At 43.6% G+C, this 21,956-nt stretch overlaps 1 protein-coding gene across 1 annotated transcript in view; it reads right to left on the reverse strand.

The window, feature by feature from the left end:
- Positions 1–21,956, reverse strand: part of LOC138295622 (GTP cyclohydrolase 1-like) — a 51,441-nt gene that overhangs the window by 14,919 nt on the left and 14,566 nt on the right. Inside the window, exons 2-3 of the mRNA XM_069234023.1 lie at positions 9,280–9,389; positions 7,798–7,853 (exon numbers count right to left, since the gene is read on the reverse strand). Of these exons, the coding sequence (XP_069090124.1) occupies positions 7,798–7,853; positions 9,280–9,389 (166 nt within the window). The remainder of the gene's footprint in view (positions 1–7,797; positions 7,854–9,279; positions 9,390–21,956) is intronic.

A 21,956-nucleotide genomic window follows, 5' to 3' on the forward strand; every position in this document is an offset into this window, starting at 1 on the left:
TTGGCTGTGGGCCTTGAGGTGTGGTGTTGCCTTCAGGACATGGCCAAAATCCTTGTCTTCTGACAGGGTACCCCATTGAGCACAGCCAAATAATGTGCCCAATGGATACCATAGTAAGAAACTATTCCCAGGGAACGCCTCCAAATAAAGCAATGTGTTCAGTGTTTATTGGCACATTTCATTGATGTGTCTAGTAGTTACTAGGTGCATTGTAAGCTGCAAAAAGAGGTGGTCAAAAACACTTCCTTCAACAATTACCCAATGTTGGAAATGGGCCTATGTGCACGGTTATCTCCAAGGTTTTTGCCTCTGATCTCCTGTTTTTGACTGTGTGCTGCATTTGGTTTTTGCTAGTTTTAGGACTCTGGGAACTTTACCACTGCTAACCAGTGCTAAAGTGCAAGTGCTCCCAGTGTAAATTGTATTGGTGATTGGTTTGTCCATCAATGGTACATAGGAATTAATAGTAAGTCCCTAGTAAAGTGCAGAATGTGTGCCCATCGCCTGTAAATCAAATGCTACTAGTGGGCCTGCAGCACTGATCGTGCCACTCACATGAGTAGCCCTGTCTCAGACTTGCCACTACAGTGTCTGTGTGAGCAGTTTTGAAATTTCGACCTGGCTAGTGCACCCACTTGCTAGTCCCAAACCCTCCCTTTTACTAAATGTAAATCACCCCTAAAGTAGACCCAAAGCAGCCCCATGGGCATAGCAGAGTGTATTTAACAGCTAGGGCATGCACTAGTGTGCTTTATATGTCCTGGTAGTCAAATACTGCAAAACTCAGTTTTCACTATTGCAAGGCCTATCTCTTTCATAGGATAACATGGGGATTGCCTTGAAATATCTTTTGTGTGTAATTTCCTATTGGGGGCAGATATAAAAATGGAGTTTGGGGTCTCTGAACTTTAAAAATACATCTTTTGGTTTTTGAACTGTGAGTTTGGAAATGCCACTTTTAGAAAGTGGGCACTTTCTTGCTTAACCAATCTGTGCCTTTACCTGTCTGCTGAATACACACCTGGGTCAGGATGACATTTGGGCTGTCTGTGCATTTATTCTAAATAATCACCCAAAAGGAGCTGTGGTGTGCCCTCCATATCCTGATGGCACATCACCAGGTGTTGGGTCTTCCTGAGCTAGAGTGGTGGGAGGAGCTAACACTTACACCTGACTAGTGTTTTGCCTGTCCTCATACAAAGCAGTCTACAACCATTTGGAGTGTGTCTGGGGTCAGGGCAGGGAAAGGCAGGATATTGTGCACTACAAACACTTCTTTTTGAAGTCTGCCTATTTCACAGACAAAAATGGGTATAAGTACGTGACCTCTGACACACATTGTTAGAATCCTTCTGAACTGAGGAAATTCTTCCAGGATGCTGTAGGAGGGACTGCCACTCTGCCTGTTGCTTTGTTGTTCTGGCCTGATGCTTGCTGCTTCTGTCCTGGGAGTGAAAGGACTGGACTTGTCTTTCTACATCCTGCTTCCAAAGGTTCTCCAAGGGCTTGGACTGAGCCTGCCTCCTGTTAAGAAGTCTCAGGGACAACAAAGACTTCCCACGACAGAGCCTGGGCTCTCTTGCTGAGAGTCCGGACTTACTAAGTGGTGCCATCTCATGTTCCTAGGCCCTAGGGAGTGAGTTCTGGTGCAACAAGGAAGAAACTAGTGCATTGTCTTCCAGAATGACTTTGTAACTGGCACCTCTCTCTGATCCAGTGCCGCTGCCTGTACCGGAGCTGTGATCTCCGCTGAGTTAAATGATCGCAACCTACAACGATGCCCCTCAGAGCCTCAAAAGACCCGCCACAGTGTGAGTCCAGAGTGCTGTGTCATTGACATCCATGGCACCTGACTCTAACTCCGTTGTAGCACCTGTGGCCCTGTGGTGTGATCGACAGACCGCGAAGTTGACACCTCGTGTCTTGACCTGCTGGATTCAACTACCCTGTCTTATTGTAAGGAACTGATGCCTCATTGGCAACGTCGCATCAACTCTTCTGCAACCGTAAGGAACTGATGCCTCACCTCCCCTGCATAGCAGTAAGGAGCCAACGCCTCACCTCCCTGGTGGCAGTGAGGAATGGATGCCACACTGGCTCCAGCAACGCCTCACCTCCCCGACTCGGTGCAACGTCTTTGTTTCGCATCATTTTCCAAGGCATTGTAACCAGGTGGCGCCGGACTGTTAGAAGCAACTCCATCAAGTCGTTGTGATAGCTCAAGTTGGAGCTATTGTATTTTTAAACTTCTACTATAATTAATCTCTGACAATTCAAATCTTTGCTTGTGTGTGTTGGATTTTGTTGTTTTGGTCTTGTTTTACTCACTCAGGTAAATATTGGCTATTTGTCTAAGCTAGTATGGAGTATGTTTGTGGTGTTTTCGCTGTGTGTGTGTGTATAAATACTTTACACGGAATATGTGACAGAACAACTAGGTCCTAAACAACTATAGCCTAAACCACTACTGCTAAACAACTAAAACGTCTCTACAACTAAGTACTGAACAACTACTGTCTGAACAACTACTGTGTCTGAATAACAATTGCCTGAACAACTAATATATATATATATTCTAAACAACTAATAAACCATAAAAACCAAAAGGAAAACCTTACCTTAAAATTAGTTGTTCAGGCAATTGTTATTCAGACACAGTAGTTGTTCAGACAGTAGTTGTTCAGTACTTAGTTGTAGAGACTTTTTAGTTGTTTAGCAGTAGTGGTTCAGGCAAGTAGTGGTTTAGACCTAGTTGTTCAGGATGTTTCCCCTTTACACGTTGCCTCTGAGATAAGCCTAACTGTTTGAGCCAATCTACAAAGGGGGTGGGCAGCGGTTATCTTAGCTGTGTGACTCCCTTACCCTGACTAGAGTGAGGGTCCCTACTTAGACAGAGTACAAACCACTGCCAATTAGAGACCTCATTTCTAACACCCACTATGCACTGCCACAGGCCAGTTGCCTATTACGAAAAAAAATAATTATTCACAGAAATCTCTTCAGCTTAAGGGGTGGTATGTTTATGATCCAAAGTGTACAAATTACTGAAATGTTATTTTGCATCTACCTACGTATTTCAAATTATGTAAGAACTTCTATCGCTCTTCAGATGATTTATGATGGAGAAGTTAACTCAATAGCCAGAAGGTAGCTTTCCAAAAAGGGAACTACTTTAGGTGACAAAGTCACAAAGCTATTTACATACTAAGTGAAGCTTAGGTGCAAAATTAGGTGCACACTTAGCAGCATTTATGACTTAAAATTCAACTTTGTGGATTACAGAATGTGAATTTGTGCTTGTAAAATTATTTATTCACATCTGAAATAACGCATTCATGGTGTAAATTTACATGGCAGCAAATCTCCACACATAGGTGTGCTGTTATAATTTCAAAGTGGGATCATCTGCATAAGGTGAGTACCTACCAACATTTTCAAGTAGTTTCTTACCTGTGGTACAGATGAAGGTTGACTCTGTAACAGGGAAAGGAGCGGAAAGACTCCCAATCTGGGAGGGGTGCTGACCACAGGGAAAATATGTCTTTGTGTTGGAAAAAAATATTAACATATGCACATATGTGTAAATGTTTCTTCATGTGAGTACGTCTGGAAAACAGTGGCATTTACACCTTCTTAGAAGAAGTCCCGGAATATTTGTAAATTCCAAGATAGCCAAATATTAGTTTCAGGTATCCAACTGTCTGACTTTATATCTGAATCTGGCCATCGTTAAGGCCTCTTTGATGATGTGCAGAGCAGATAAACCTCACTGTTGGGCACCCCTATAAATGTCTGACTTGCCATATTGCTAGAAGTACATAGTTCTTAATAGATCTGGAGATCTAAAAGTTTAAAAAAATGCTGTTTCTAGGAGCAGGAGCTAGTACCAAAGTAGTATCAGATGTATTCAACGTCTGTAGGAGCAGGCCTAGATGAGTGAACATGGTGCCAATTTAAGAACAGAATGATTGCACAACAGCGACGTATTTAGAGATAAATACGACAGGTCGCATTTTAATATTGAAAAATCATAATATTTAATTAGAACAAATCCAAATCCAGTGTAATGCTTTTGCAGCGAAAATAATTAATATAGTTTGTACATTCACAACTCTCCAGGATACCTGTGCAAGCCAAACAATGCCTCCTCAATTTTGGATAAACTGACCCAAATAAGAACTACTTCTCTAACGGGGAGAGTGGTGCAAGCATTACCTAGACCTCCAAAGAGGTATGGAAACAAAGGCCCAAATTTAAGAAAAGTGGTGCTGTATTATATGTAGCGCCACGTTTCTTGCACCTCCCTGATGCCACCATGTGTGCACCATATTCAACACAGGGCACTTGATGGCGCAGGTTAGAGACAATAGCGTCATAATTTTTGACGCTATTGTACATTGCAGGATTTGGTGCTAATCCTGCAAAGTACATAGGGACCCATTAAGAATAATGGTGTGCCCCCTTTTAATGCCTGCTCTGTCCAGGCATTAAAAATAGACTGTAAAAATGTTGCAGTGGAATCTTATAGATTCTACTGTGCCATTTTTGCGGTCCCCCTTGCATACATTATGCCTGGCGCAGGCATAATGTGGCACAAGAGGTTACAAAGTGGCACAATGCATGCAATGCTCCACTTTGTAAATCTGGTGTGACAAATTCGGCCTCGTTAAGCCACATTAGCATCATAAAACATTACGCTAATGTGGTGCAAGGAGGCACAAGGCGTTCTTAAATCTGGGCCAACGTGTTCAAGCATAGTCTGCAATTATGTGTTGTGAAGGCACTAATAGGGATTTTTTATTTGATGTATCATTTTTATCGGCAGACTGAGGGGAACATTGGGTGGTAAGAAATGTGTACAGGCACAGTGCTCCTACAAAGAAAAATGTGGAAAATGTGATTATTTTTAGCTAGATTTTAAGGTTTGCAGAGGAGTCTGGGTAAGAAAATGTTGGGGATCCATGCAAGCCACACCCCCCTGGACTCCATCGGGTGTCTAGTTTTCAAAAATGTCTGGGTTTGGTAGGTTTCCATAGAGGACCACTGCACCGCGGAACAAAATTGCAGGTGCCCCCCTTACAAAAACAGGTAGTTTTGTAATAGAACATTTTGATGTGTCCATGATGTGTTTTGAAGCGTTTCCTGTCCCAGGCACTAGGCCTACCCACACAAGTGAGATAACATTTTTATTGGGAGACTTGGTGGGAATGCTCTGTGGAAGGAAATTTGTGGCTCCTCTTAGATTCCAGAACTTTTCATCACAAAAATATGAAGAAAAAGTTTTTTTTTTTTGGCAACTTTTTGAGGTTTGTAAAAGATTCTGGGCAACAGAACCTGGTGAGAACTCCACAAGTCGCATCATTCTGAATTCCCCTAGGTGTCTAGTTTTCAGAAATGTCCAGGTTTGCTAGGTTTTCTTAAGTGCCTGATGAGGTAGAGGCCAAAATCCACAGCTAGGCACTTTGCAAAAAAACAGGTTTGTCAAAATTTGATGTGTCCATGTTGTGTTTTTTCCTGTTGCGGGCACTAGGCCTACCCACACAAGTGAGGTACCATTTTTATTGGGTGACTTAGGGGAATGCTGGGTGGAAGGACATTTGTGGCTCCTCTTAGATTCCAGAACTTTACATCACCAAAATGTGAAGAAAAAAGTGTTTCTTTTGGGTCAAATTTTGAGGTTTGCAAAGGATTCTGGATAATAGAACCTGGTGAGACTCCCACAAGTCACCCCATCCTGGATTCCCCAGGGTGATAGGTTTAAAAAATGCCTATGTTTGGTAGGTTTCCCTAGGTGCCGGGTGAGCTAGAGGCCAAAATCCACAGCTAGGCACTTTGCAAAAAAGAGATCAGTTTTCTTTAGGAAAATGTGATGTGTCCGCCTTGTGTTTTGAGGCATTTCCTTTCGTGGGCACTAATCCTACCGACACAATTGAGGTACCATTTCTATTTTGAGACTTGGGTGAACGCTGGGTAGAAGGAAGTTTGTGGCTCCCCTCAGATTCCAGATCTTTCCAATGCCAAAGTATGGGGGGAAGGTGTTTTTTTGCAAAACTTTGAGGTTTGCAAAGGATTCTAGGTAATAGAATCTGGGGAGAGCCCCACAAGTCACCCCATCTTGGATTACCCTAGGTGTCTAGTTTTCAAAACTGAACAAGTTTGGTAGGTTTCCCTAGGTGCCCGCTGAGCTGGAGGCAAATATCCACAGCAAAGCATTTTGCAAAAAACAGGTCGGTTTCTTTGGAAAAATGTGATGTGTCCATGTTGTGTTTTGGAGCATTTACTGTCGCGGGCACTATGCCTACCCACACAAGTGAGGTACCTTTTTTATCGGGAGACTTGGTGGAATGCTGGGTGGAAGGAAATTTGTGGCTCCTCTTAGATTCCACAACTTTCCATCACCAAAATTTGAAGAAAACGTGTTGTGTTTTTTTGCTACATTTTGAGGTTTGCAAAGGATCCTGGGTAATAGAACCTGGTGAAAGCCCCACAAGTCACCCCATCCTGGATTCCCCTAGGTGTCTAGTTTTGAAAAATGCACAGGTTTGGTAGGTTTCCCTAGGTGCCGGCTGAGCTAGAGTCCAAAATCCACGGATAGGCACTTTCCAAAAAACACGTCAGATTTCAATGTAAAAATGTGATGTGTCCATGTTGCATTTCCTGTCGCGGGCATTAGACCTACCCACACAAGTGAGGTAACATTTTTATCAGGAGATTTGGGGAACACAGAATAGCAGAACAAGTGTTGTTGCCCCTTGTCTTTCTCTACATGTTTTCCTTCCAAATGTAAGACGGTGTGTAAAAAAGACATCTATTTAAGAAATGCCCTGCAATTCACATGCTAGTATTGGCACCCCGGAATTCAGAGATGTGCAAATAACCACTGTTTCTCAACACCTTATCTTGTGCCCACTTTGGAAATACAAAGGTTTACTTGCTACCTATTTTTGACTCTTTATATTTTACCAAATAAATTACTCTATGCCCAGTATTCAATAAAAACCCATTGCAAGGTGCAGCTCCTTTATTGGCTCTGGGTACCTAGACTTCTTGATGGACCTACAAGCCCTATCCCCACAACCACAAGAGTCCAACATATGTAACTGTATATTGCCTTTGTAAATTTGACATCGCAGGAAAAAGTTAGAGTAAAATGTGGAGAAAAATTGCTGTATTTTTTATCTCAATTTCAATTTTTAGAAATGTTTAGCTGTCTGGGATCCAGATTGGTTTCACACCCATTTCTGTCACTAAGTGGAAGAAGGCTAAAGCACAAAAAATAGTAAAAATGGGGTATGTCCCAGGAAAGTGCCAAAATTGTGTTGAAAAATGTGGTTTTCTGATTCAAGTCTGCCTGTTCCTAAAAGCTGGGAAGATGGTGATTTTAGCCCTGCAAACGCTTTGTTGATGCCATTTTTAGGGGAAAAAACACAAGCCTTCTTCTGCAGCCCTTTTTTCCCATTTTTTTCAAACAACATTTTGGCTGTATTTTGCCTAATTTCTTGGTCTCCTCCATGGGAACCCACACACTTTGGATACCTCTAGAATCCCTAGGATGTTGGAAAAAAAGGGTGCAAATTTGGCATGGGTAGCTTATGTGGAAAAAAGGTTATGAGGGCCCAAGCGCGAACTGTCCCAAAAAGCCGAAAAAAGGCCGAGCACCTGAGGGGGGAAAGGCCTGGCAGTGAATGGGTTAATACTTAGGATGAGAGCAGAAATACTAATTGCTGATCTTAAGCCACAAAGGACTCATTGTTGCAATATCCAGACAAATAAATTGTGGGCAATTAAGGAACTCACCGTGCAAGCTTGCTCAACCCCACCACCTTCTTTGTTGGGATGTAGCCAATGTGAACCTGCAGAATAAAAACACCGACATTGATTTTTAACAAAAAAACCAAAATATTTTCCAAAAATATATGCTTAAAATACCAACATGCAGCAACAGGCTCATAGAATTTGGTGGCAAATGCACGTATATGCAATGCAGGTATATGCATAATGACTGCAGACAAGGATACAAAAAGCTATGGGATTTATTTAGCCCAGTTCATTGTTTATACTGTTCTGCATTTTATTTACTTATGGATATTGTGTACACTGTTGTCTAAGAGACACCACACCCATCCATGCTATCATCAGTTTGCTGGCATATGAATGCATGACTTCTGAGTGAACAGTGAATAAATAGTGCCCAATTCACAAACAGCGTAGTAAATCTGCAACTGTGAAAGGTCTCCTATGCAGGGGCAGCTCCTCCACTAGGGCGGAGGGGCGTTGCCCCACTGCCAACAGCAGCAGGAGCTGCAAACCTTTAAAAATCAAACGATAATAAACTGTTTATTATCATTTTATTTTTAAAGGAGGCGGAGCCATGGGGGGACGAGCAGTGAGGGGAGTGCACAGAGCAGTCCCCTCAGAGCGCCTGTATGTTTGGGTCGTCTCGTGCCAGCCAAACACACATGCGCACAAGGGCTCTCTCCAATCCCGCACTTTGTTCCCAAGTTGGAGAGAGCCTTCCCAGTCTGCGTTGGGGCACCCAGCCAGTGCGCTTCAGCCAATCATAATGCTGCTTTGAGCAGAGTCATGATTGGCAGCAGGGCAGGCTGGGAGCCTGCAGGGCAAAGGAGATTGGTGGAGAGCGGCAGTGAAGTTCAGGTAAGTATTTTTTAATGTATTCTTTTTTTTGTTTGTTTTATTCCCCCCCCAAGGCCCGCCTTTTTTAAAATTTGCCAGGCGTGGCTGCTCCTATGCATAAGTGCAGACGTATTAGTTTTAGGAATTTACAAACATTTGCAGTAGCAGGCCAGGAAAGCTGCGTCAGACTCAGGTGTATATATGACATTGGATCTCATCCTACACAGGGCTTACAACATCTATCAATGTTTTAAGGCCAGCTTGTGTTCTTAAAGAGACCTGGTGTGTGGGTTGATAGTGAGTTACGCTAATATTATATTTATTAAAATCAGCTTATACACTATTGTATAATCAGTTAGATTTAGGAAGACGGAGTAATGTAGAATTACTGGGGAGTCGGCAATTCCAGGTCATATTCTCCCGGTAATCATTTATTTTGTCCTGGAATTTCACTCAAGGTTTTTAGCTTCTTTCAGCAGATAAAAATAAACTTTGCTTAATTTAGATGGTGCTGATAACTGCTTTTCAGAGTTAAGTAGCCACTAGTAATGAGGCCTAAGTAGGGAACGTCACATGAGCCATTCAGGGTGCCTTGAAATTTCCTCAAAATCTGTTTGATTGAGAACAATGAATGGAAATCATTACCTTGCCAAAAAACGGTACCAGGTGATGTTCACATAGCGAAAACATGTCAATATCCTTCACGATGACTATCTCATCATGATCTTCATCAAAGAGCGCATCGTTGAGAATATCTGAAAAAAAAAGAAATTACATCTTAGCATCCTCGTTTTGATCCCTACCTTATAAAGAATGAGCCTCTATTCCCACTTTATAATGCACCTCCCTTGGCTCTCGGGTATAATGCTCACTGTAACAACAGCAATTGTCTTGTCACGTCTCGTTCACCCTCTCTCACTAATTATGTCTTGCCATCCAACCCTATTTTCAGTGCATAGTTTTTTACACAGTATGTATAGCATGTGCATTCCAGTTTATGATTCCCAATAAATAAATGCAACATAAAGAAAGACATGCTCAGTTAAGGACCTTTAGGGGCATATTTATGTACCCCTAGAGCCACTGTAGTGCCGCCATAGCGTAATTTATTTTACGCTAAGGCAGCGCTAAAGTGGCATTTGTCCCGCGCCATATTCACAAAGTGGTGACATGCATGCACTACACCACTTTGTGAACCCTTGCGCCACATTATGCCTGCGCCAGACAACGTATGCAAAGGGGGCATTCCCCCATTAGGGTGGCTGAAAAAAGTCACAAGGAAATCTAACAGATTTTTTTTCAGCACTTTTAATGCCTGCTCAGAGCAGGTGTTAAAAGGGGGCTTCCATTATTTACAATGGACCCATATGTACTCTGCAGGAGTAGTGCCAAAAGGTTGATGCTACTCTTGCAGAGTACATCAATAGCATAAAAAAATGACTATATTGCCCCCTACCCTTCACCATGGTGCACCATATTTTAAATACGCTGAACACATGCTGGCGGTAGGGGGGCACTAAGGAGCGCAAGGTAAGTGGTGCTGCAGTAGGTGCAGCGCCACTTTTCCTTAATCTTCCCCTTAAAGGCATATTTAAGAGCCCCCAGCGCCATTGTAATGCAACATTAGCGTCATTTTTTTTACAAATGTGGCGTTAGAAGGCATAAAACACCACGCCATATTTACAAAGTGTTGCAATGCATGCATTTTGCCACTTTTTAAACCTTTGCGCTACATTATGCCTGCATCAAGCATAATGTATGCACAGGGGGCGTTCCCCCGTGGGTGGGTGGGGGGGGAATTGGAGCAAACAAATCTAAGAGATTTCTTTGCATCATTTTTTTGGCACTTTTAACACCTACTCAGAGCGTGCGTCATCTGAGCTTCCATTGGTTACAGTGGGCCTCTGGGTGCTCTGCATGATTAGCGTCAACATTTTTGATGCTAATCCTACAAAGCGCCGGACTAGCGTAAAACATTCTGAAGTTAGTCCCCTAACTACCGCCATGGTGAGCCGTATTTCAAATACCGTGCACACATGGTGGTGTTAGGGTGGGCACTAAGGGGCAAAAGTAAAACGGTGCTGCACTGTTTGCAGCGCCACTTTTCTTAACTATGCCCCTGCTTTACCAAGATGGCTGACTTTTGGACGACCATAGAAGTACAGAATTCTGGTTGAGCCTGCGTGAGGATGAATGGGTCACTCAGGGCCAAGACTCATGACTTTCTAGCCATTCGCATGTATCTCATGATCTGACTGCCCAGTGACATCCTTCCTATTTATTTCTGAGACACTTGACTATCTATTCTCCTTTTAGCGATGGCATGGGGAGGAGGTCATGTCCGCGTGTCCTAACCGCATCTGCCTTCGTGTAAATAACAGTCTTTCCATTTTCAGCTCGAGCCAACTAACAAAAATCATTTTCTGATGTCGATAACTGGAGTTAGAGCAGTCAGAGGCCTTGGTGCTCAAGAGCGCTCTCGAGGGCTGGCTGTGCCTGGCGCCCCATCTGGAAGCAGCAGCTGTGCGTGTTTAAGTGCGCGGTGTGTGCAATTCGAGCTGCGTCACACAGGCCCGTAATTGAAAGCATTTCCACTTTACCTCTCGGGCCCCTTTCTGTGCGCATCTGAATAACTGCCTCTTCCTCCTTAGATCTGTCTGGGCTACTTATTGTGCACAATACTACGGTCACCGCTCTGAAAGAAGTCTTTATGACACCAAAAATCACAATTTTTCTGGCCAAAGTGTAAACTGTTAATAAGAGGTTTTCGAATTACACTCAAACTGCTTCACACAATTGTAATGAAACAGAAACAGAATCAATGGTAGCTAGCATAGCTCCTCAATATGTAGTATGTTTTGAGTTCTACTCTTTTAGGACATCAACTTGCAAAAGTGAACGAGAACAAATAGAAACATTAGACACGGAGTGTTTCAGCAAACATGTGCAGGGCCTTAATAGAAAACCATTAGCGTGATCAGCCGGATCTGAATCTAGTTATCCCCTAAAGTGTTGTTGCCACTGGGTGATGTACTGCCTTTCCTTTTGTTCCGCTGCCTCCCCAGGTCACGTTGGCAGTCTTATCTGCCGACTCCGGCCTACATGGTCTCCACCGAACAGAGGTAGATGGGAGAACACGGGCAACCATGTTCTTCTACCAACCGCCCTTTCCCCTGTCATTGCGGGTCTCTATTCGCTGAGAGAAGCTATGCAGTTGTGCTGTCATCCGCTCTCACAGAGCTACCAGTGTGGTGCCAACTCTCTGGAGAGTGCAACTTTCAGCTTGGAGGGGATGAGAGCGCACAAAGGGTGGCGGTGGGGGGTGTATTGGCTGGGTGGAGACTCGGTAACATTTTTTCAGTTTAGGTGTAGGGCAGGTGGTAGGAGGCCAGGTATTGATTTCTTACGTCAGGGGACGGCGTGAGGGTTATAGGTATCTCAACCGTCGCGGAGGGTGGTGGCAGGAAGCCAAGGTTTTATTATTTACTAATTTTTTTTAATGCATATGTATGGTGTCCCCATTATTCCTCTGCCCCTGCATATATGTTGAAAGGAAGGGCAGATGATTTGCCGGGGCCATAGCCAATATACAATTACAGATGGGTAAAATGTGATACACTGTTATGACGTACCAACAACAGTGGGGATAAAGTTGTTTTAACTATTGCTACGTCAAAAATGATTTCCAAGTTGCTCTGACTGGGCTCTCTGAGAGCCTGACAGTTAAGCACTGGCTCGTCAATGGAGAGCAGAATGTACAGTTTGAGACAGGATTGGTAAGAAGGAGACCAGATTTTAGTTTACATTTGTGACAGTGAGGATAGAATATGCTTTTATGGACCCCTATTTCTTCTCTGCCCCTGTTTACGATCTGGAAGCACAGACAGTTGATTTTACATAGCATAAAAGTATAGATGGATTGAAAGTGACCAAGGAGGATGATTTATAACTTTGGTGTTCTGAGAGACATCATGAGCAACTATAGCCAGGGCCACTGGAATTATGAGGCAGGAGTGGGCCAAATTATGCGGCAGGGTTGAGTAAATTATGTGAAAGAAAAGCCAAGTTATGTGGCATAATGCGGCACATTTTGTAATAGTATTACTTAATTATTTTGTCTTTTTTTTTTTAACCTGGAAGCACTGTATGGGTATTGGTTGCATCTCACTAGTACCGGTTTACACCCAACTATAGTAATGAGCAACAGAAAGGTGACCAGTCTAGCTTTGCAAAGCGCTTTCTACTACACTGCAACGTGTCGCTGCATTTTCAGTAACTGTTGAACTAGAAACAAATTTGATTTTGTTAAAATGGCAGGTGATGGATTGGGTGGCAAATGCGGCAAATCTACATAATTCCAGTGGCCCAGGCTATAGCGTCACTCTCCTTGTTTAGGTGATGTTAATCAGAATCCTTCGGTGTAAAACATCCCTGTTATTTCTGTTATCCATCTATAATTCTTTATATTTTATATTATGTTCCGATTACAGAAAGCAAAGCTATTTATTATCTGTTTTCTTTTAGCGTTGCTCATTTGAGTCAACAACGAATGTGAAGTTGCACTTCAAAAGGCAACCCTTTTTCCAGTCTGCATAACTCTGTGTCTTAGTGCCGGGAGTAAAAAAGATCTGTCAGTAGTTATTAGTGTACATCTACCAAGAGAACCTTTTGAAACTGAAGAGGTCTCGAGAGTTCACTGGGCAGCTTAACACACTGCCATGGATTCTCGCATTCTATATTTATGACAGAAGTCAAGTTTACTCTTTCTGAAGAAATTTGTAGTCATATCAAGATAACATTCACGATGGAGCACAGGGTCGTTTTGTGATCACAATTAGGCGCGGGCAGTCCCAAAAAAGTGGCCCACATTCCCGGATCGTCCATTCCATGGATCATCATTTGATTAGTCTCACTGGACTATTTTTTTTTTTTTTTAATGTTCTGTAAATTAAACATTTTTAAGTTTATAGAGCAAGTATAACTAGAAGCACTGCATTTTAGCGGGCGAGGAGAAAAGCTATAGTAAAAGAAACGGGGACGTTTATATATAAAGAATCCTCTTTTATCATGTTCGCCCTTTGGAAAATCTGGCCAGTTATTTTTTTGTTATATTTTTGTAGCTTTCTATGCAATGTGAACTCCTCCCAATGCCACTAGAGCAATTTACATGAGCACCAGTTACAATACACAATGTAACACTCATTTTAATTTTAGGCCCAGGGACATTAAGGGGGTCATTCTGACCCCGGCGGTCGCGGGAGCACCGCCAACAGGCTGGCGGTGCCCCGCAGGGCATTCTGACCGCGGCGCTTTGTCCGCGGTCAGAACAGGAAAACCGGCGGTCTCCCGCCGGTTTTCCGCTGCCCTGCTGAATCCTCCATGGCGGCGCAGCTTGCTGCGCCGCCATGGGGATTCAGACACCCCATACCTCCATCCTGTTCCTGGCGGTTCGCCCGCCAGGAACAGGATGGCGGTATGGGGTGTCGTGGGGCCCCTGGGGGCCCCTGCAGTGCCCATGCCAATGGCATGGGCACTGCAGGGGCCCACGTAAGAGGGCCCCACAAAGTATTTCAGTGTCTGCTCAGCAGACACTGAAATACGCGACGGGTGCAACAGCACCCGTCGCACCTTCCCACTCCGCCGGCTTCCTCGTGGGAAGGGGGTTTCCCGCTGGGCTGGCGGGCGGCCTTCTGGCGGTCGCCCGCCAGCCCAACGGGAAACACAGAATACCCGCAGCGGTCCTCCGACCGCGGTGCAGTATTCTGGAGGGGGGAACTCTGGGGAGTTAGAATGACCCCCTAAGTGATTTGCCCAGGATCACATGCTATTGACCGGACGCCGAGTCTTGTACCTTAGTTCCCCAGCACTAAAGTTGGCAGCTCTGAGTGTAATGCTTCATCCCAGGTTTTTTTTGCTTCCTGGAAAGGTGGCCTAACAGCGAGGCCTATGTTAACACACACCCATACTCCCCTCAGGGCGGTGGCCTATTAGGGGAGGGGCTCAAGAAAAGCATACAGCTGCTGCTGCTACTGCAGGGGGACTTAGGTGAGAACAGCAAAAACATGGTGGTCCAGCGGGGCAGGGGGCAGGGAAACACACTGCTTCTGGGCTGGGCCAGCCACATGAGGCAGGGGTCAAGGTGAGAATGCCCCAAAGGCCACAGCACCACCTTGCCCCAGCCTCAGTTTGGCTGCATGGTAAAACGGGGGACCGGGGCAGACAGTAAGGTACTGTCGGCCAGTTTGCAGAGGCCCCCCACAGGGGTCACAGAGGCACCAGCCCATTGCCCAATGCTTGACTGCCCACCTTCTAAATCCGACCCTGATGGAGTGGTACCTCTACTGAAGATGTCTCAAAATCCTCTACTTTATATATTTACATGTTTATACCTTTGTGGAAATTTCAGTTGGACAGTTACAAACGGAGTTTAGAGGATCCATTTGTAGTATACCAAAAATGTATGCAAAGATGATGACAACTCTCATGTGATGGTAAGTTGAGCCACATAGGTGTTGTGTTTATAACAAATAATGCAAATAATTAAAAACAAGCCATATGAGTCAGTCTCTACGAATGCACAAGAAGAACCTTTGGGGAACCAAATCTGAAATAGTGCAAAAGGCCCAATTGTCATCTGAAGGACTTTGCTTCTATGCGTCACGGATATGGATACGCATAAATACAGGCAAAACAGAAGTTTCTACCATCCTCCCCCACCTTGTGAGTGAAAAATGAACCTCCTTTCATTAAAGGTGTTTTCTGTTGGGCTTTGGGATATCCAGGGGCATATTTATTAACAATTCACGCAACACAGGCCAGCATGCAAAGTTGATGGGCTGCGTTGCATAAAGCAGAGGGAGCAGAAATACACAATTTCTACTAAGATATGGGGCAAGTCTGTTTCCTCCTTGCAGTGGCGCACTCAAGCTGTCTAGCACCAAAGCAGGCACCCTGCAGGTGCCTGCATTAGGAGCAGGACTGTTGTTGTGCAGGATTTGGGGGCAATCTGAGGTTTAATGACCTTAGTAAATCTGGGATTGCATCTAAATCCATGGGTGGATGCATGGGAATGCCCATGCTCTACCCACGGAACGCCACCCTGATGCAAAGTAACATAAGGCAGAGCTATGCACTGCATTACTTTGCATGTACAAAACCACAAAAATGTAGTCAAAGTGGCTGTGCATGGTTTAGTAAATCCCAAATAAGGACTTGTGGTGTCTTGCGATGACTTGCATCACACAAGGACAAAGCAAGTCCTCCCGCCCACCTCCCCGCCCCTAGCTTTTGGTCTTTGCCTCTTGCACTATGAGCTCACATGCCATACCCGGCTGTCACTAGGTGTGCGCCCCTCTCAGATATACCACATGTGGTGAATATGTATGAGAAGGCACATGGCTCATGCACTGTTTATTTTTACTGTGCAGTGCCTGTGCAATTGCAGATGACATGTAAAAGAGGCCTGCTTCATGTATGACACCATCTGATACTATTGTCTATCCATAGTTAATCTAGAGAAGAGTCTCTGAAAAGAGGTGAAATTATAAGGACACTGATTTCCAAACCGTCACTCCAAAAATCATAGGCCTGTCTTAGAAAAAACTCAACTAATGACTTCGAGTCACACATCTTTATTACAATGCAGACTTTTCCATCCAAAAACAAACACACTGACACGACGTTCCGTTTAACAAATCTATCACCAATCGTTTCTCCACTGCAGCAAAACAGAACTTGCTTTTTAAACTGTATTTACTTAAAAAGTACTCTGTTTCTGATGTTACACATTAAAGGGGAAAAAATAAACCATTTGCCTTCTGAATAAATTAATTTGCTGGCATTTCAGTGGCCATCAATTACATGATGTAACTTAGAGAGCGGCAACAATTGGTAAAACATTATTTATTTTGGGACTTCCTGAAAAAAAGGCATATGCCTGGTTTCACTGGGCTAACGCATACGAACACTTTCTCACAAGTGTGCTTTTGTGCATGCCTGTGGTTGCAAGGCAGCATATTAAAGCCATACCTGTTGGCTTTATCAATAGTGGTTCTTCTGGGTGCTCAGATCTGGATCTCGTGAGCTCAGTCTAATTTAGTTTATCTGTAGGCAGCTCCCTGCAAACTAGGCAGCAGTTCTGAACTGTACGTGTGCAAAGTATAAACGATACCCGCAAATCAATAAAACGACAACATTTGTGATGGTGAGCAAAGTTTCCCGACTTCGTCGGAGATGCTGTTTAACTTTCCTAGGTTCATATTCCCTGTTACTGGATGTCACAGTAAGGAGGAGGGAGGATATTAGGTTCAAAGGAACTGGCTGCCCAGCGGGCGTTTTCTCCTTTGCCCTGATTGGCTGAGGGGAAATGCTCGACCAGGTGAAGCCCTTGGGAGCAGAAAAGATGATTTCTCACTGTACAACAGGGTCCTATTTTATTGCTGATTTATTTTTCAAATTTTGGCAGCTTTGCACTTTACAAAGCTAGAAAGTATGTAAAAAGTGATGTGAAGTTACAAAGTCATTGACTCAGCAACTTTACACTCCAGTAATCTCAAATTCCTCCCACAACTACATCACATAGCTTGTCTCCTTTCTGTGATCATCCTGCTTGCTTTCGTCCAGAACCTTTCAGCCCATGCAGTTCTAGACTTAAACGACATGCTTCATTGCTTTCAATGGTAGTTTTAGTCTTCCCTCAAGTGACCAAGGGCTAGATTTGGAGATTTACAGACACAGCATTGTCTGTCGGACATTAATTTACAATCTCGACTTATTTGGCCCAACAAATTTAAAGATGACCCCTGGCCCAGCAGTCATCTCTGTACGTTGAAGGGAACCACCATCATGGCAATTCATTTCAAACTATTGAAAGATTGGAGGACGGCTGCCATCTGTTTTGATTGCCGTCCACTAAACTTCTGACTTTTTTGTTTTTTTCAGAAACAAACTCCCAAAGAAAAAGTTTGTTTCTGAAAAAGAAAAAAAACTAGTTACCACCGCACCCTGGGAGTTATAGTTTTCTTTTGCCCTGCTCCAGCAGATTTTTCCTAGTGCTTACTGACAGGAAAAAACATTAAAATGTCCACCCTAAATAGGAAGGACGGTTTAATGTCATTAGTCCGAGGGCCCCTACTCTGTCAGGCCGCCAAAGAAGTATTCTATCAAGGGAGCCAACTGGGGCTCCATCAACAGACTTCTTATGGTTTGACCATCTCCAAATGATGAGGGTGGACTGAGGGCTTGATGGGCAAAACTCTGTCGAACTCTAAATCAGGCCCAAAGTCTCCAATGTTCTCGAGAGTCTGTACAGAATATTGTCTCTTGAATTCCTGGGACAATTCCCATAATGTCAAAGAGGAATTTGTCATTCCTTAAGCAAAAAAAAAGTTTAAAAAAAAAAAATTCATCCATTTCCTATTTTCCTTTCCACCATTCATGAATTAAAATGAATTTAAATAAGAGACACTTGCCTTTTGTCTGTACCCTTGAACCCAGCTGCCCCAATGCACACACAACTCCTTTCGCAACAGTGTAGTATTGACTAAGCGCTTTGAGGCTCACCTTATTGTTGAGGGCATTTCATGGTGCACATCCTACAAAATTCAAGGTGGCAAAATCCTTTCTTGAAGTTTGGAGGTGTATGAGATCAACAAATACTCTTACTGGTTACAAACCCAGATCCCCTGCACCAATATGACACACCTCACAACCATCAGCGGCTCCTCTATTAGGGCTGAGGAGCGTCGCCCCACTGAATAAAACACTGCAGAGTCAAACAATAAAATGTAATTAAAATTAATTTAATACCATTTTATTTTTCACTACTGCCGAGCGTCAGGTAAGGATCACTGTTGCTCAGTGACAGCAGCAGGGACAAGTGGTGGGCACTTAAGTTTAAAGTGTGCATGTCTGGCTTGTCGTCACAAGACAGCTGACCAAAGTGACATGTGCACTTTAAACTTAAGTTTAAAATGCAACATGAGCTGTCTTAGACAGCTGGGTGGAGCAGTGCCTGAGGAAGCATCAAGCCAGCACACCTAAACCAATCCTGGCGCTTTCCTCGTGTTGCTTAACATAATAAGCAGCATAAGAAAAGCGTCTGCAGTGGTTAAGGGTGCTGGTTCAGAGACACATGCTCCCCAACTGGAGAAAACCTGTGCCTCAGTGGGAAAGTACATGATTTGCTTTTAATGTTATGACCAACTGACAGGCACTGTGAGAAACTCGCACTGCCTTGAACCTCAACTCCAGAGCTCTCAGTCATGGCTCGTTATAAACAGGGTTTATAACGAGCCATGATTGAGAGATCTGGTGTTGACACTAAAGGAATGCACAACGTCTCAGTGACGTCAAAATGACAGAATTGTTTGCCCCCTCTTATGCCTCCACCATCCACCACTGCTCACGACTCTTGCGAAAGAAAAGACATGAAGGCACCAAGGAGTGTGGGAAAAGAAAGCCTGAAAAGAAAATAGAGATGTGAAATGAAACTCACACCTGTAACCAGGCCTGGGCACAGCCGTCAAAATCACCTACCTCTCATCTGTGTGATTAGGACCTTAAACACCGGCGGCATAATGAAGTATAAAAATGAAATCCACTCAGCAATTTAGACTGAGATAAATTAAATATTATTTTGTATTTGGAACATTTGACTCAAAGTCTATAAGACGTTCAAATATAATAGTTGGAGCTGATACCAAGCTTTACCTATTATCTTCTGCACAAACTACAATTTGTAAGGTGGCAGTTGCATGTACGTATTGCAAGGTTTCCGCATGATGCACAAAGGACAGGCTAAGGGAGAAGTATTTCATCTCCAAAGCCAAATAGCCAAGGTGTGAATGTAGCAAGAGAACAGTGGCACTGTACACTTCAGTCAATATATAAATAAGCATTATTAATGCCAGATGCCTCCCAGTGCCAGCCTGGTGACTTGGCACAATGCCAGTTCAGCCCCATGTTAATAAGAAGAGTTGCGTTGGGAGTGAAGAGAACAATCATTTTATTAATGCATACAGCGGTTAATGCTGAAGTCAAATAAAGTGTCAAAAAGTGGAATAACTAATGGAAAAACTTACACAAAACAATATAAAATAAACAAATAATAGCAAATAATTAACACAATAACCAGGTTAAGGCATTGCAAGCTGCCATGTGAGTATATTGGTATGTCAAATTGCCTTAATAAAGACATTTTCATTGCATTTTTTTCTGAACAGAAAGAAGTGTTCTGTAGTTCCCTATCTGAAATGGCAAGGATCCAAAGACTTACAGAAAAGAGACTACCTTGAATTAGTGAGCTCGGATGCAGGGCTTGTAAGTAGAATGAAGAGGGTGGAACTGACAGCCAGAAAGAAGAAAGGAAAGTCAAACGTAGCTTGTTAAGGGACCAAAATATTTGCTTGGGTGATATTTAAAGCACGTTCTGTGGTTCTCCCTGATCGATGGAAGGTGTAACACAGAAGACATAATTTAGATATTGGAAGACTAGTAACCTTTCACAACAGTGATGAATATCCCATCCACCGAAATCTAAATCCCATTATATCCTACAGGATTTCGATTACAACCGATCAATATTTAAATCAGGCCCAAAGTTAGTTAATTTGCTTTGGCATAAAGTGGTGAAACCTCAGTAAATTCTCAAGTAAGAAGGCAGCAATGGCTTTTAAGTGTTGGAGTGTTAAGAAAAAGTGTGTTACCAAAGTAGGGTATGTGGTCTACAGCAAAGATACTGAAGGAGCATAACCTGGCTGTGCCATTATCCCTCCTAAAAGGTGAGAAGAAAGGGTGGTTATTTTTCTTTCTGTAACGCGTAAAATAAATTGTTAAACATGGTTCACTGAAATATATGACTAAAAGTGCACAATGAAAGTTAATGTTTATGTATGCCACATTAATGCTCTGCTATAAGAATGTCAATTGTATAGTATTTTAGAAATGTTATTCCTTAGAATAAGTTTATATTTAACAAGTTAGACACATAAAACATATATGAACTAAAAGTATATTCGTGTTTATTCTTGTTGGTCAGAGTGAAGGCTGCATTCTTTTTTTTCTATGCTCTAATCTTCAACATGAACGCTTGTTTTTCCAAAGCTGCAGGTGCTGAAATTAACAAGCAGCTTGTTGTGCATGAGAGATAAGAGGGTCTGAGAGAAACGCTACAGAACAAAAGGAGTATCCTGGCATTGGCAGCTATAGCTGTTGAGATTCCTGAATGCAAGGGTGTATCAAGGTCGGGTGTTGAAGGCTTGAGAAGACTAAATTGATAATTCAAATTGACTTGCAGTTTTGTTTTTCAAATGAGAGTTTTTGTCAAGATGTCATCACACCTGTAAAAACTAAGATTTAAGTGTGGTTTAGCTGGTGAGAGATTTAGGTGGTCATTGTGAACACGGCGGAAACAACCGCCGTGTTCATGCTGGCGGTCAAAACACTGACCGCCAGCGACCCCAGAACCCCGCCGGCCACATTATGAACTTTTCTGTGAGCCGGTGGGCGGAAACCAGGTTTCCGCCCGCCGGCTAACAGAAAAGCTTGGCCGGGACATTGACGGCAGCTCCAGATGGAGCCGGCGTCAATGCCTCTGTGCGGCAGGTGCAGTAGCACCCGTCGCGCAGATCACTGCCCAAAAATCGGGCAGCGACCTGTGCGACGGGGCTCTGCACCGGGGCCCCTGCACTGCCCATGCAAAGTGCATTGCAAAGAGCATGGGCAGTGCAGGGGCCCACAGGGGTGCCCCAGGGCCCCCCCTCCACCAGCCTTTTCCTGGCACGATATCCCGCCAGGAAAAGGTTGGCAGAAAATGAAACATTATCCGCAGGGTAGCGCTGCTACCCTGGCGGATGGTGTTTCATCCTGCCACCAGGCTGCCTGACAGCAGGAGCCTGGTGGTGGGTGACTGTATATGGTAGTTCGGCCCGCCATGCCGGCTGGCGGCTTTGGCCGCCACTGCCGGCATGGCGGGCTGAACGGCCCTGTTCATAATGAGGGCCTTAGACTCTCTGCCCCTTGCTCAGAGCAGACCTATAGAGGTACAGACTTCATATTTTCTATGTGGCTTTATGCCACCATACCTCTCTTAGACAGAATCCTTTACTGAAGTCCAGTTTGCTAACCTTTTTCAGATTTTATATTTAGTATTAGAATAGTTTATGAGCTAGATCCACTGGTTAGGCAAGAGAACTCAATTTTACAATCCAGACACCATGTACTTTTCCTGATTTTCTGCATTGTTGCTTATTGAAGTTTTGGTGTTTTATATGTTGTCATGTGTAATCATTAATTTAACCATGTGGCTGGTCTCCTCTATGCCT

Source organism: Pleurodeles waltl, chromosome 5 (assembly GCF_031143425.1).
Source record: "Pleurodeles waltl isolate 20211129_DDA chromosome 5, aPleWal1.hap1.20221129, whole genome shotgun sequence".
NCBI lineage: Eukaryota > Metazoa > Chordata > Amphibia > Caudata > Salamandridae > Pleurodeles > Pleurodeles waltl.